This window comes from Amaranthus tricolor, chromosome 3, assembly GCF_026212465.1.
Source record: "Amaranthus tricolor cultivar Red isolate AtriRed21 chromosome 3, ASM2621246v1, whole genome shotgun sequence".
Lineage (NCBI taxonomy): Eukaryota > Viridiplantae > Streptophyta > Magnoliopsida > Caryophyllales > Amaranthaceae > Amaranthus > Amaranthus tricolor.
In genome coordinates this window covers 17,983,755-17,998,054 of record NC_080049.1, presented here as the reverse complement: position 1 = coordinate 17,998,054, position 14,300 = coordinate 17,983,755, and the positions used below count along the sequence as shown (strand labels likewise).

Genomic DNA, 14,300 nt, shown 5'->3' with positions numbered 1-14,300 from the left:
GATCTCCTATTTTTTAGGATCTTGTGTTTTTTAACTCCTATGCTATTTTTAGCTTAAGGAAACTGATTTTCTCTCTGAGCAAATGACAGCCGGTCATTTATTTTTTGGCAATTTCACTACCTTTTGTTTTGAGAACGTGGATGATAGTGGGAGGTGTGTCTAAGGTAACTGCTGGCTGTTCCCACTATAAATAGGAGGAACTTTGCTCAAACCGATATCTATCCAAGAGTGTCCATTAAAGGGAGATCATTTAAGAAAAATATTTTCTGTTTTTAAATGCCAATTAATTTATTATATTTTTCTTAAGTAATTATCTTAATTTTTAATCTCTTGAGAATTGGCCTTGTAAGGGTTTTGAGTGATTTGTTGTAATTAGACTCATGAGAAGTCTAAGGGATTAGAGAAGTGAAACGTGAGAAGAGAAAGAGAAGGAGAAAGTAGAGAAAGAGAATTAGGCCTAGAGTAGAGAAGCTTCAAGTGAAGCAAACTGTTTTATGTAATTGTATTTGATTGCCTAAAACATAGTGAGAATTTTGAAATCCCGGGGGTAGTGGTTTTCCTTCTTATTAGGCCAAGAAGGTTTCCACGTAAAATCTTTGTCTCCTTTTTATCTTTTGCTTTTTAAGTTTAAGCTTTATTTTGTTTGTTAAAATTCCGCAAAATTAGAAGAAAAACTAAGTAAAGCTAGATACACAACAATTCACCCCCCTTGTTGCATTCGACCATCTTCGTGTCTTTCAACAATTGGTATCAGAGCCCTGTTCCTCATTTAATCAGGAAACCCTGAGAGCAGTATCCTGTTCCCTGGCAAGATGTTGAAGATGAACGAACGCATGGAAGAAGGGTACTCTATGCAAAGGCCACCCATGTTCGATGGGAAATTCTATACCTACTTGAAAAATAGGATGGAAATTTTTATAAAGGCCGAAAATTACCAAGTATGGAGAATAATTGAAATAGGAGATTTCGAGGTGACGATCATCAACTCCAACAATGAATCAATTCCAAAACAAATCACTGAATATGAAAAGGAACACTTTCAAAAGATGGAGATGAAAGCTCTTGCTATCAAGCTGCTTTACTGTGGTCTCGGGCCAAATGAACATAATCGTATCATGGGTTGCAAAATGGCAAAGCAGATTCTGGACCTGCTGGAAGTTACCCATGAAGGTACCAGTGAAGTGAAGAGATCCAAGATTGACCTCCTAATGTCCAAATATGAAAGGTTTGTTATGGAACCTAAGGAAAACATCCAAGAGATGTTTACCAGGTTCACCAACATTACAAACGAACTTGTCTCTCTTTGCAAGATTATTCCAGTTGATGAACAAGTCAGGAAAATACTAAGAAGTCTTCCGCAAGATGAGCGCTGGAGAGCTAAGGTCACAGCCATCAGAAGTCCAAAGATTTCACCAAGTTCGATTTGGAGGAGCTGGCTGGTTCACTCATGACACATGAACTGCATTTGGGAACAGCTGACAGTTCCCGAAACAAAGGACTGGCTCTAGCAGTTGATGATAGTGAAGAATCAGAAGCTAGTGGAGAGAAAGCTGCTATGTTAGCACGTAAATTCAAAAAATTCTTCAGGAACAGCAGATATAGAAACCAAAGAAATAATAAGGAAAGAGGAACTGCTAACTTGAAGACAAATTTTGAATGCCACAAATGTGGAAGTACTGATCACTTCATCAAGGATTGCCCTCTATGGAAGAATGAGAAGGGCAAAGGGAAGACAAGGGAAGCTGGAAGAATGCCAAAGAAGGGAAACTTCAGAACAGATTTTCGCAAAGCAATGATCGAAGCTTGGGGTGACACTGAAAGCGAAGCTGAAACTGAAGTTCCAGTAGAGGAAGAAAAAGCAAATCTGTGTCTCATGGCATCTCATGAAGAGACTAAGGAAAGAGAGGTAATGTCTTCTAGTTCTACTCCTAAACATCTATTCAGTTTAAGTAAGGATAAATTAATTAAGTTAGTTTTGGAAACACAAGAGAAGTTGGAGGAAAAAACAGCTAAGTGTCTCCAAATGAAGAAAGACCTTAAGTTAAGTAAAGATCAGATCTCATACTTAAATACTTTTAGGATCGATGTGCAAAGTAGATTTTTTGATTTGTTAGATAAGAATGTTATTTTAAAAGAGCAATTGAAGATAATAAAGCAGGAATTCATCATTCTTAACATTGAAAAGATTCAAAACAAATTGCTAGAATTAAAATGGGTTGAAAATGATGAATCCACTCATGTGTTTAGCACGAAATTTCAAGAAATGAAATTAAAGTTAGAATCATGTGAAAGGGAAAATAAGTATCTAAAAGATCAACTTGATTTAAAAGGAAAAGGGAAAATCAATGAAGTTCCCAAATGGATTCAAAATGCTAAACCAAAGAGTAAAGAAGGTCTAGGTTATGATAAAAATAATAAAAAGAAAAAGGTCTATGTTGATCTCCCTAGTAGTAAAATCTGTTCCTTTTGTGGCAAAACTGGACACCTGAAAAATCAATGTGTAAAAAGGGAACAGCATATCAAAGCAAATAAAAATTATGTCGAATGCATATGGCTTAAGAAATGTGATTCAAGTGTTATCGACAGGGAACCCAAGGATGACTGGGTTCCTGAACCTAATCATTAATTTGCTTTGCAGGTTCAAGTGAGGGGGAAAAACTCATGGTATCTCGACAGTGGGTGTTCCAAGCACATGACGGGTGACAAATCTAAATTTCTCTCACTTGAAGCATATGATGGGGGAACTGTAACCTTCGGTGATAATATGAAGGGTGAGATAATCGCCAAAGGAAAGGTTGGAAGGTATAATGTATTTTTAGTCGAGAATTTAAAACACAATCTTTTAAGTATTTCTCAATTTTGTGACAAAGGTAACTCTGTTAAGTTTACTTCTGAACGATGCATAATTTCTAGGAACAACACAGTAGACCCTGTGCTTGAGGGAATCAGAAAAGAGAACACTTATGTTGTGGACCTGGATACTGTTCCCAAAACCATTCTAACGTGTTTAAGCGTTATAGAAGAAGATCCACTGCTTTGGCACAAGCGTCTAGGTCATGCTAGCTATTCATTGATTAACACTTTAAGATCAAAAGACCTAGTAAGAGGATTACCAGCAATAAAATTCCTCAAATATGAAATTTGTGATCCTTGTGCTAAAGAAAAACAAGTGCGGTCATCCTTTAAATCAAAGTATCTGGTGACTACCTCTAGACCATTAGAATTAATTTGGATCTATGTGGACCTATGAGAACACAAAGCCGTAGTGGCAAAAGATATGTGTTTGTCATAGTTGATGACTATAGTAGATTTACTTGGACCCTATTTTTAGTAAGCAAAGATGAAACTTTTGATGAGTTTGTTTCTTTTGCTAACAAAATACAAAAATCTACCAATAATCTAATTGTTCACATAAGATCAGATCACGGCAAAGAATTTGAAAATTCAAACTTTATGAATTATTGCAATGAACATGGTATAAATCACAATTTTTCCGCTCCTAGAACACCACAACAAAATGGAATGGTAGAAAGAAAAAATAGAACCCCAGAAGAAATGGCTAGGACTATGTTGATTGCTAGTGGTCTACTTAGAAATTTTTGGGCCGAGGCCGTCAATACTGCATGCTATACTTTGAATCGTGTATTAATAAGACCAATCACATCTAAAACACCCTATGAATTGCTCAAAGGTGTTAAACCAAATATTTCCTATTTTCGTGTGTTTGAATGCAAATATTTTGTTCACGTAAATGGAAAACGAAATATAGGTAAAGAAGTGATGAAGTAGTATTTCTCGGTTATTCATCACATAACAAAGCTTACAGAGTTTATAATAAGAGAACGATGTGCGTGGAGGAATCCGTTCACATAATCTTTGATGAAACTAACTTTTCAACAAGTGAACAGGAAATAAACAATGTCAAAATAGGTCTTGCAAATCTAGAAGATGATGATGAAGGAGTTAAAGTGCAAGATCAAGGAACAGCAGGTGAACAACCAATGCAAGAAGATGCAGGAGAAACTGACCAAGTCCAGGAACTGCCAGCACAACAGGACCAGCAGACTGTTCCCAATTCAGCTGTTCCCGCAGATGAGCAAAATGATCCAGTAGAACAAAATGCCAATCAAGCTGTTGAGCCAGAACATGCTACTGTTCCCTCAAGAGAATTTGTGCCCAAACCTTGGAAATATCAAAGTTATCATCCTCTTGATCTGATTATAAGTGATATGAATAAGGGAACACAAACCAGATTCCAACTGAGAAACTTTTGTGCACATTTTGCGTTCCTATCATCACTTGAACCCAAAAATCACGAAGAAGCTCTAAAGGATTCCGAATGGATAGTAGCCATGCAAGATGAATTAAATGAATTTGAAAGAAATAAGGAATGGCACTTGGAACCCAAACCAAAAAACAAGAAAGTAATTGGTTTGAAATGGGTATTTCGGAATAAGCTAGATGAGCATGGAATAATTGTAAGAAACAAAGCAAGACTCGTGGTCAAAGGGTACAATCAACAAGAAGGTATTGATTACACTGAGACATTTGCTCCGGTAGCAAGGTTAGAGGCTATTAGAATTTTAATTTCTTTTGCTGCATTTATGAACTTTAAGTTATATCAAATGGATGTGAAATGTGCTTTCTTAAATGGTTTTTTTGATGAAGAAGTTTTTGTTGAACAACCCCCAGGTTTTGAGAACACCTCTTGTCCTGATCATGTCTACAAGCTTGACAAAGCTTTATATGGCTTGAAGCAAGCTCCTAGGCAATGGTATGAAAGACTATCAAAGTTTTTGATTCAAAATAACTTTGTAAGAGGAAAAATTGACAAAACCTTATTCTTTAAGAATAAAGGTTATGATATTTTAGTTGTTCAAATTTATGTTGATGATATTATTTTCGGTGCGACCAATGATTTATTGTGTAAAGAATTTGCCAACCTTATGCGCACAGAATTTGAAATGAGCATGATGGGAGAATTAAATTTCTTCCTTGGTTTGCAAACTAAACAAACTGAAAATGGTATTTTTTTTCATCAATAAAAATACATAAAAGAACTTCTTAAGAAGTATGGGCTAAACAACGCTAAAACCAATCATACACCGATGGCTACAAATGTTAGATTAGATGAAGACCTAAAAGGAACTAACGTAGATCAAACAATGTATCGAGGCATGATAGGTTCCCTATTATATCTAACTGCAAGTAGACCTGATATTTCATTTAGTGTTGGTTTATGTGCTAGATTTCAGTCCAACCCCAAAGAATCACATCTCACAGCAGTAAAACGGATTTTAAGATATCTGAAGGGAACAAACGACTTGTCCCTATTTTATCCTAAAAGTGATGTTTATGATTTAAAAGGCTTCAGTGATGCAGATTATGCAGGTGATCTAGTTAATAGAAAAAGCACGTCAGGTATGGTACAATTTCTTGGATCATGTTTAGTTTCATGGAGTTCCAAGAAACAAAACACGGTTGCATTATCCACAGCCGAAGCTGAATATGTATCAGCAGCAGCTTGCTGTTCCCAAATGCTTTGGATAAAACAGCAAGTAAGAGATTTTGGTATTAAAATTGAATGCATTCCTATTTATTGTGATAATACCAGTGCCATATGTATATCTAAAGATCCAGTGCATCACTCACGAGCTAAACATATACATATTAGACATCATTTTCTTAAGGATAATGTAGAAAACAAAAATATCATATTAAAGCATGTTAATACAAATGAACAAGTTGCAGATATTCTGACTAAACCTTTTCCAAGGGAACAATATGAAAAGATGAGATTAGAACTTGGTATGATCAAGCTCCACTAAAGTTGGTTGCATGAAATTCCCAATGAAGCATCATGAGAATGAAAAAGGTCAGGAATTAGCCTCAATAACCTGATTGAGAATCAATTATTGAATGGATCAGGTAAACACTTAATAAAGTTTGTACTATGAATGTCTTCTCGTTTGTATGTTGTTAAGTTGATCAGACCAAAGCTGTATGTTCGTTATTCTCTTCATATAATATTTTATAATATCATAATTCATTCTTTTTATCATTTAATATTATAATTTAATATTTCATAATTTTATTTTTATATAGTCAACATAAATCAAAAAAAAAATTATGGGAAACGGTTTTAACAAGTAATGATGATGGCATTGATGAGATGGGACTTAAGGTAACTGTCATTTCAACCCTTATTAAACTCCCAATCTTTTCAAAAGTACACACGCTACTCACATTACTCACGCTTTCTCAATTCTTCTTCAAGAAACCGTTCTTCTTCTTTTCTCTCAACCTCTTCAAAAGTTCAAAATGAAAACCCCAAAATCTTCAAAATCAGGCAAGAAAACTCCTAAATCTCGTACACATACCCAGCCAAAACCTCTAAAAGTGGTTCATCCTCCACCATTACTGTATGCTGCACCACCCACAACCTCAGAAACCACAAAAGAATCACCCAAACATACTACTGAACCTACCAGTACCAAACGCAAGATCTCAAGTGGTTCATCATCCAAAGTAGTCAAACGTTCGAAGCATAGTGACCCTAATAGTGCTAAAGAAATCTCAAAAGAAATGTCTGTTGGTTTCGGACTCGACAAATACTGGTATGTTTCTACCCATTTTCCTCAACTGCATGACATTTTGCAACATCAAGAATGGGAAGTTTTGATGTCAAATTTTACTTGCAATTCCATTTTTCTAAATCTTATGCGAGAATTCATTTCAAATTTCTCAAATGATTGTGGGATGTGTTCTAGTACTGTCAAGAACATCAAAATAGAATTTAATAGTGCATTGCTGGGGGAATGGTTTAATGTTCATAATGTTGGGTTTGATACTTACTACGTTGGTTCAAAAATAGTATTTTCTGGGATAAATGAAAAAACGGTTTTAAAATTTTTAGGGATTGAGCAAAGAAAAGGGAAAATAAGTCATTACATTTTGAATCCTCTGCATAAATTATTGTACAATATTGCACGAAGATTTATTTTGCCAAGAAACTCCAAAAGGAGTGAATAAAGTGTACGTGATGCTACATTGATTTACTGCATGGCCAACCACATAAAGATACATTTTCCATCTTTGATGATATCTCATTTGTCTGATTGTATTGAGAAGAAAAATTTTGTTGGTTATGGAGGGTTGCTGACCTGTATTTTCAAAAAATTTGATGTCCCTTTGGAAGGGTTGGAGTTTCCAATGGGAACCAACATGAAGATAGGTGCAAAGTGTTTACAAAATTTGCACTTAAAATTAACTGATGAAGGGATGTTAATACATTATGTAGAGGAGGAAGTTGAAGTTGGTTTTGAAGAAGAAGGGATTGAAAGAGAAGAGGAAAAATTGAGGGAGGAAGAACAGGAAGAAAAAGAGGAAAAAGAGCAAGGACTTGTTCCCACTGATAATATTGAAAAAGAAGAAAAAGGGGAACAGGATGGAGAAGCTAGTAAGGGGGAAGCAGAACAGGAAAGAGTAGATGCTTATCACAATCTTTGTAATGATTCAAGTGATGAAGAGACTGTGATAGCATTGAGGAAAAAGGCTAAATCTGTTCAGAGGAAGAGTAGGAGGTTAGCCTCGAAACGTAAAGCTACATTGGTTGATGATACCACATTTGAGACCATGCCTGAATCTACATCTAACAAACCTCCTTCTCCCAAGCCAACCACTCTACCACCACATCAAAATCCATCACCACCTCCATCACCTATTCACTTTACACCACCACCATCTCAGTCCTCATCAGGTAATGGTTGTGCTAACCCTGATTATGTTCCTGCAACTTCTTCAAACCTCATTCTCTCCAAGCTTCTTGACCTACAGTCTAATTTCACTGCTTTTCAAGACGAAGTTTGAGTCTCACTTGCTTCAATTGTTGATCAGCTTAACCAGATGGAGAGCCGTCTGGGTGCCAAGCTGGACACAGTGGAAGTACAGACTGAGTTCATCGATGAAGAAGAGACTGCTCCCTGATTTCCTCTTCCCATGTTTTAAATGATTTGTTGGCTGTAACACTAATCAAACAATTTCATTTTGTCTTTTTACCATCTGGGGTACAAGTTTGTATTTGAACAACTGCTACATTTCTTTCTTTTGTTTTTATTTCTGGTCTGTGATGACTAACACTATGCAGATTTGATTACTGTTTATGGTGCTTATTTTCATTATTGTTTCTTGCTTTCATCACTGACAAATCTATATGTTTTGTGCTGAGGTTTGATGACCCCATATTCTTTTTGATTGATGCAAAAAGGGGGAAGATTATGCACAAACTTAAGAAGAGCTGTGAATACACAGTACATATCTTGATTGATTTATATTGCTTATTATGGAAGATAATGTGCTGTGTGTGCTGTGTTTATGATAGCTTAGAATCTGATCATCTGTGTTGATATTAAGTTCTTATGGATATTTTGATTAATTGTTTTAAAGTTGTTTCTTTGTTTCTTTTGAAAATACTTAATAATTTATGTTTTAGTCAGTTTTAGTCAATTTTTGTTTTAGTTTAATTATTTTTGAAATTTTTAAAACATATTTGATATTATGTTTCTATAGAGTAAGTTGGTTCATGATATGCTTGGTAAATTATATTTACTAAGTTAAGAAGAGTTGTTTTAATCTCTAACATGCTCTTCAACATTTGTTTTACTCTAGTATACTTAAGTTTGTTTATAAAGTTTGTCATCATCAAAAAGGGGGAATTTGTTGGCTCTTAAGGTTTTGATGATGACTTCACTTTTAAATAAACAAACTTATTTTAGAGATTGTTTTGTAGGTGAATATCCAATGTTGTTGAAATCGTTGATAAAGCCTATGACTTGGTTCGTGGAAGTCGTACGTGTCTTAGAATATCCAAGAAGTTAGATAAATGCTTAGGACGTTAAAGGTAGACAGACGGTCTACTGTTCCCAAAGTTGACAATCTGACAGAAGTTGTAGATGGAGACAGTACACTGTTCCCACGTCGCAGGTCTGAAGAAAAACATCGGCTGGAAAATTGCGAATTAATTATTTTCTGTTTTTAAGTTGATGTAACGGTTAAGAATTAATTTAATTGCTTAATTAATTAACAAATTGGTTGGCAAAACTATTTTTAGGTTATCTAAAAATAGCCTAAGACTTTTTCTTCTTAAGATTAAGATCTCCTATTTTTTAGGATCTTGTGTTTTTTAACTCCTATGCTATTTTTAGCTTAAGGAAACTGATTTTCTCTCTGAGCAAATGACAGCCGGTCATTTATTTTTTGGCAATTTCACTACCTTTTGTTTTGAGAACGTGGATGATAGTGGGAGGTGTGTCTAAGGTAACTGCTGGCTGTTCCCACTATAAATAGGAGGAACTTTGCTCAAACCGATATCTATCCAAGAGTGTCCATTAAAGGGAGATCATTTAAGAAAAATATTTTCTGTTTTTAAATGCCAATTAATTTATTATATTTTTCTTAAGTAATTATCTTAATTTTTAATCTCTTGAGAATTGGCCTTGTAAGGGTTTTGAGTGATTTGTTGTAATTAGACTCATGAGAAGTCTAAGGGATTAGAGAAGTGAAACGTGAGAAGAGAAAGAGAAGGAGAAAGTATAGAAAGAGAATTAGGCCTAGAGTAGAGAAGCTTCAAGTGAAGCAAACTGTTTTATGTAATTGTATTTGATTGCCTAAAACATAGTGAGAATTTTGAAATCCCGGGGGGTCGTGGTTTTCCTTCTTATTAGGCCAAGAAGGTTTCCACGTAAAATCTTTGTCTCCTTTTTATCTTTTGCTTTTTAAGTTTAAGCTTTATTTTGTTTGTTAAAATTCCGCAAAATTAGAAGAAAAACTAAGTAAAGCTAGATACACAAAAATTCACCCCCCTCTTGTTGCATTCGAACATCTTCGTGTCTTTCAACACTGATGAAGTAGCAACCCTCAGAGTAGAAATTACGAAGGACGTTCTCGCCAACGTGGCACTCGTGTTGCAGAAGATGGGAGCAACTACTGTAGACTTGACAAACTGATTGGCGAGGATCAGGAAAGTCAACATGGGGATCCTAACGCTTCAGTTGAGCCAACACCCGAGCCTATTACCCCCGTAGCACCCCAGCCCATTACTACCCCTGATGGGCAAAATCCCACACCGGATACCATGAGCTTCGTTGCACAAAATCCGGAGCCAACTCCCGAGCCAGTGCTACAGGTACATAGTTTTTAAATATATAAGCACTGATTAATTTAAGTTGCAACGTGTTTTAATATTTTATTATGATGCTTATTATAAACTAAACGACACAATTGTAGGAGGCGACTCCTTGTTCTCTTTTGCGCCTCAGTTAGGTGTTGCTAGTGATGGCGACTTAACTGAGGTGGCATATGGTGTGGCACAGCCAACCAAAGAGGGCCAAACAGTGCATTCGATGCCTGTTACAAGTGGCCACATCATTGTGACCGTGGAAACTATTCTAAAGGGGTTTGAAGATTTCTCACTCCCGGTTCCAATGCCAGAATGGAGCCTTGAGAAACTATCAGACGCCCTAGGTATTTTCGTCACATGACCATATGCTTGGGTCCGATTCACTACCATGGTAATAATCATTTGTATATTATTTATTTTTATTTTTTTAATTGCATGCTTACACTAATTTAATTGTATAAATTGAAATAGCAAAAGAGTCCAAAGGGCTCTAGGTGAGAGATCGGTTCCTCATCAAAGGTGTCGACTGGGTCCAAGTCAATGGCTATCACTCCAATTTCTACTGATGCGGAGCTAAAAGATCTCTCTCAAGATTGCAAATGGCTGCACACATGTACATTTCGCATGCGTGAGGAGGACCTAATCGTTCTAACCTTGCAGAAGGAACAATTCTGTTTTGTTGAGAGCCCATTTGTAATTACTGGTCCTAGTGACATTGGGCAAGTTTTGAGAGGAGGAATGTTGAATGTAGCTCTTATCCATGTCTACATGAGGTGATGTTCATTATCTTACAATTTAGGCATTATTGTTTAATTGTTTTAATAACCGAATTACTAACAAAATTTTCTTATTCTTGAGTTTAGTGCGGCTTACGAGGTGCTAAATTCTTGCAAACCTCCAATAAAAATTGAAAGGTTTTGTCCTGAGTCGATTTCAGGTAGTAAAAGCGTAAATGATTCAGATGACGTCAAAGCATACATTGAGACTACTTTGAATAATTCTCTTGCATCAAAACACACGTTTATTCTAGCTCTATATATGGAAGAGTAAGTTTTACTTTTGAAATTGAATTTATCTTTTCATTTTTAAGTTCACATAATCTCTAATTTGTTGAAGTGGTTAGAATTCAAAATCATAGTTATATGCTAGAAATTACGTGTTCAGTTGCGATTTTAGGGGTTTTTAAGCTTTTTTGGCATTTTCGCGCATAAAGTAGCTCAAACTTGGTTTGTTTTGCATGAAACTTGGCACACAACACTATTTGGTATATATTATTGTGTTGAAGTGGTTAGAATTGAAAATCATAGTCATATGTTAGAAATTATGTGTTGATTTGCGATTTTATGGGTTTTTAAGCTTTTTTGGCACTTTCACGCATAAAGTAGCTCAAACTTGGTTTGTTTTGCACGAAACTTGGCACACAAAACTATTTGGTATATATTATTGTGTTGAACTGGTTATAATTGAAAATCATAGTCATATGCTAGAAATTTTGTGCTAAGTTGCTATTTTATGGGTTTTAATGCTTTTTTTTGGCACTTTCGCGAATAAAGTAGCTCAAACTTGGTTTGTTTTGCACGATACCTCGCACACAACACTATTTGGTATATATTATTGTGTTGAAGTGGTTAGAATTGAAAATCATAGTCATATGTTAGAAATTAATTGTTACGTTGCGATTTTATGGGTTCTTAAGCTTTTTTGGCACTAACATCTATTTTCTCTTAGTGCTTTTGACAAGCTTATAATACCGTTGATTGCAGCTACTAAACTCTCAAATACATGGACAATATCTTACAATCCGTGAAGGAGGTTGGAGTCGAAAACATAGATGCCGTAAGTACATGTTAGGTTCTTAAATTATAATATATATTATATATTTACTATTATAAGTAAAATCTAATGTTTATATATCTTTTAATTTTATATTATATTATAGGTTTTATATGACATTCAAAGGGAAACACGCCCTTTGAGAGATGTGAAAATACGCGAATTGAAAGACAAATTTGCCGCATGTCTTGCTAATTTTTGTTCTTGGTAAATAATGTAATTATTTTAGATTTAGGACTTTAATTTGTGTATGTACATATTATTATATATACGATCGAGAGTTTACAAAGAGATTATTGGTGATTATTTGTCATAATTGTATACAACCAACTCCAACCAAAACAACTACACTAAAAGCAGTGGAATATATACAAGAGAGTAAGCCAAAGCAACAATCAAGACTCCCCCCCAAGCCAAACCAAGCACTGTTCACAGAGTTTGAGAGGGGGGCAAGAGCCCACTAACCAATGGGGTCAAAGTCATTATCCTGCTGCTCATCATCATCGTCATCATCCTGATAGGTAGAAGGGGGAGAATACCAATCAGGATACTAAACGTCGGCATGAAAATGACCTTGTTGATGATGATAGTCAAGCAGTGGTCGAAAAGCAGCCTGAGATTGGAGCTCGAAGTGAGTGAATCGAGTGTCCAAAGAGGTCAATTGTGTGGCCATTTGCTGCTGAGACAACCGCATATCATTGAAATTATCGATCATGAGCTGTTCAAATGGGGAGTACCCTTGGGGAGCCACCGGAGATGGTCCCAGCGGAGGTCCCGTACGCGCACCAGAGGACTCAGCAGGGAAAGCTAATCGTTCGAGTGCCGAATGATCAATCCACTTAGATGATACAATGCGCCCTTTGAGTTGCTGAAACTTTCGCCGGTGATCCTCATTGCAGAAAACGACGTCGGGAAAATCTTCATCGCGCTCGATGGCCGGAACTATAGGTTGTGAGGTAGACCTTGGAGCTCGTGCCCGCTTGCTTGCCATTGCACTCCCTTGTTTTTTGGGAATTGATGGGTGGATGAGGAGAATAAAATTAGTAAGAATTGGGGTAATGTATTTTCAGGTGAAAAATTATAAATAAAAAGAGAAATGTGGAAAGATGGAGATTTGAAGGAATGGAGAAATTGATGAAAAAGAAGTAGTGAATGGGAAAGAGAATGAGAAGAGGAAGAGGATGGTGAAATTTTTATGTATTTTTGATGAAGGAAAAGTGGAGAATTTGAGGAAAGAAAATTAGGGAGTTTGATAGTAATGGAGGAAGAGAGAGAAATTGATGGAGGAAGAAGATGAAGGTGTGAGGTGAGGTGTGAATGAGGGAGAAAAGAAATACGGTGAGGGAGAGCAACGGACCCGGACGGGGCAGGGAACACCCTGGCGGGTCTGGGTGGCATACCCGGGCGGGGCAAGTGAAAACCGAGTGGGTCCGAATTTATTTATTTATTTACTTATTTATTTTTTTGGCTCAACGACTACGCACCCGGGCAGGTCTCCAGGGACCCGGGTGGGTACTAGACCGATGCGAACTCATCAATCGGGTTACCTCCCGACAAGTGCTGGTTTTTAAGGTCCCGCACGACCCTCTTGTTCGACCAACTTAATAGGAGGAAGAAGGATGAAGGTGGATAACTTCCATCATTCCAACAACATTTCTTTCATGGTAAAGCTTTAAACGTTGTCCATTGACCTTGAAAACATCACCTTTCTCATTTTTCAATGCCACGGAACCGAACTTATTCACATTAGTAACCAATAAAGGACCAGACCATCTAGACTTTAGCTTTCCGGGAAAGAGCTTGAGTTTAGAATTGAACAATAACACCTTATCTCCCTCTGCAAACTCTCTTGGGAGGATCCTCTTATCATGCCATTTCTTAGTTTTCTCCTTGTAAATCCGAGCACTATCATAGGCGGACAATCGAAACTCATCCAACTCATTAAGTTGAAGAAGCCTCTTCTCCCCCGCCAGCTTTTTATACATGTTAAGCTCGCGAATTGCCCAATGATCTTTGTACTCTAACTCGACGGGAAGATGACAGGATTTTCCATACACAAGCGGTATGGGGAAGTGCCAATAGGTGTTTTGAATCATTGGTGGTAGATGCAATTGCTTCAACCCACTTAGAGACATAGTCAACAGAGACCAAATTGTAGCAATTTCCATTAGAAGATGGGAAAGGTCCCATATAATCGACACCCCAAACGTCAAAAATTTCAACCTCAAGAATACCAGTTTGGGGCATCTCATGCCGCCTCGAAATGTTGCCGGTCCTCTGGCAAGAATCA

General features: G+C 36.5%; 1 protein-coding gene across 1 annotated transcript; it reads right to left on the bottom strand.

The window, feature by feature from the left end:
• Positions 1–13,611: 13,611 nt before the first annotated feature.
• LOC130808405 (uncharacterized) lies at positions 13,612–13,995 on the bottom strand. Its single transcript, XM_057673882.1, has one exon. It carries the CDS (start codon positions 13,993–13,995, stop codon positions 13,612–13,614), a length of 384 nt encoding a protein of 127 aa, XP_057529865.1.
• Between the last annotated feature and the right edge of the window lie 305 nt (positions 13,996–14,300).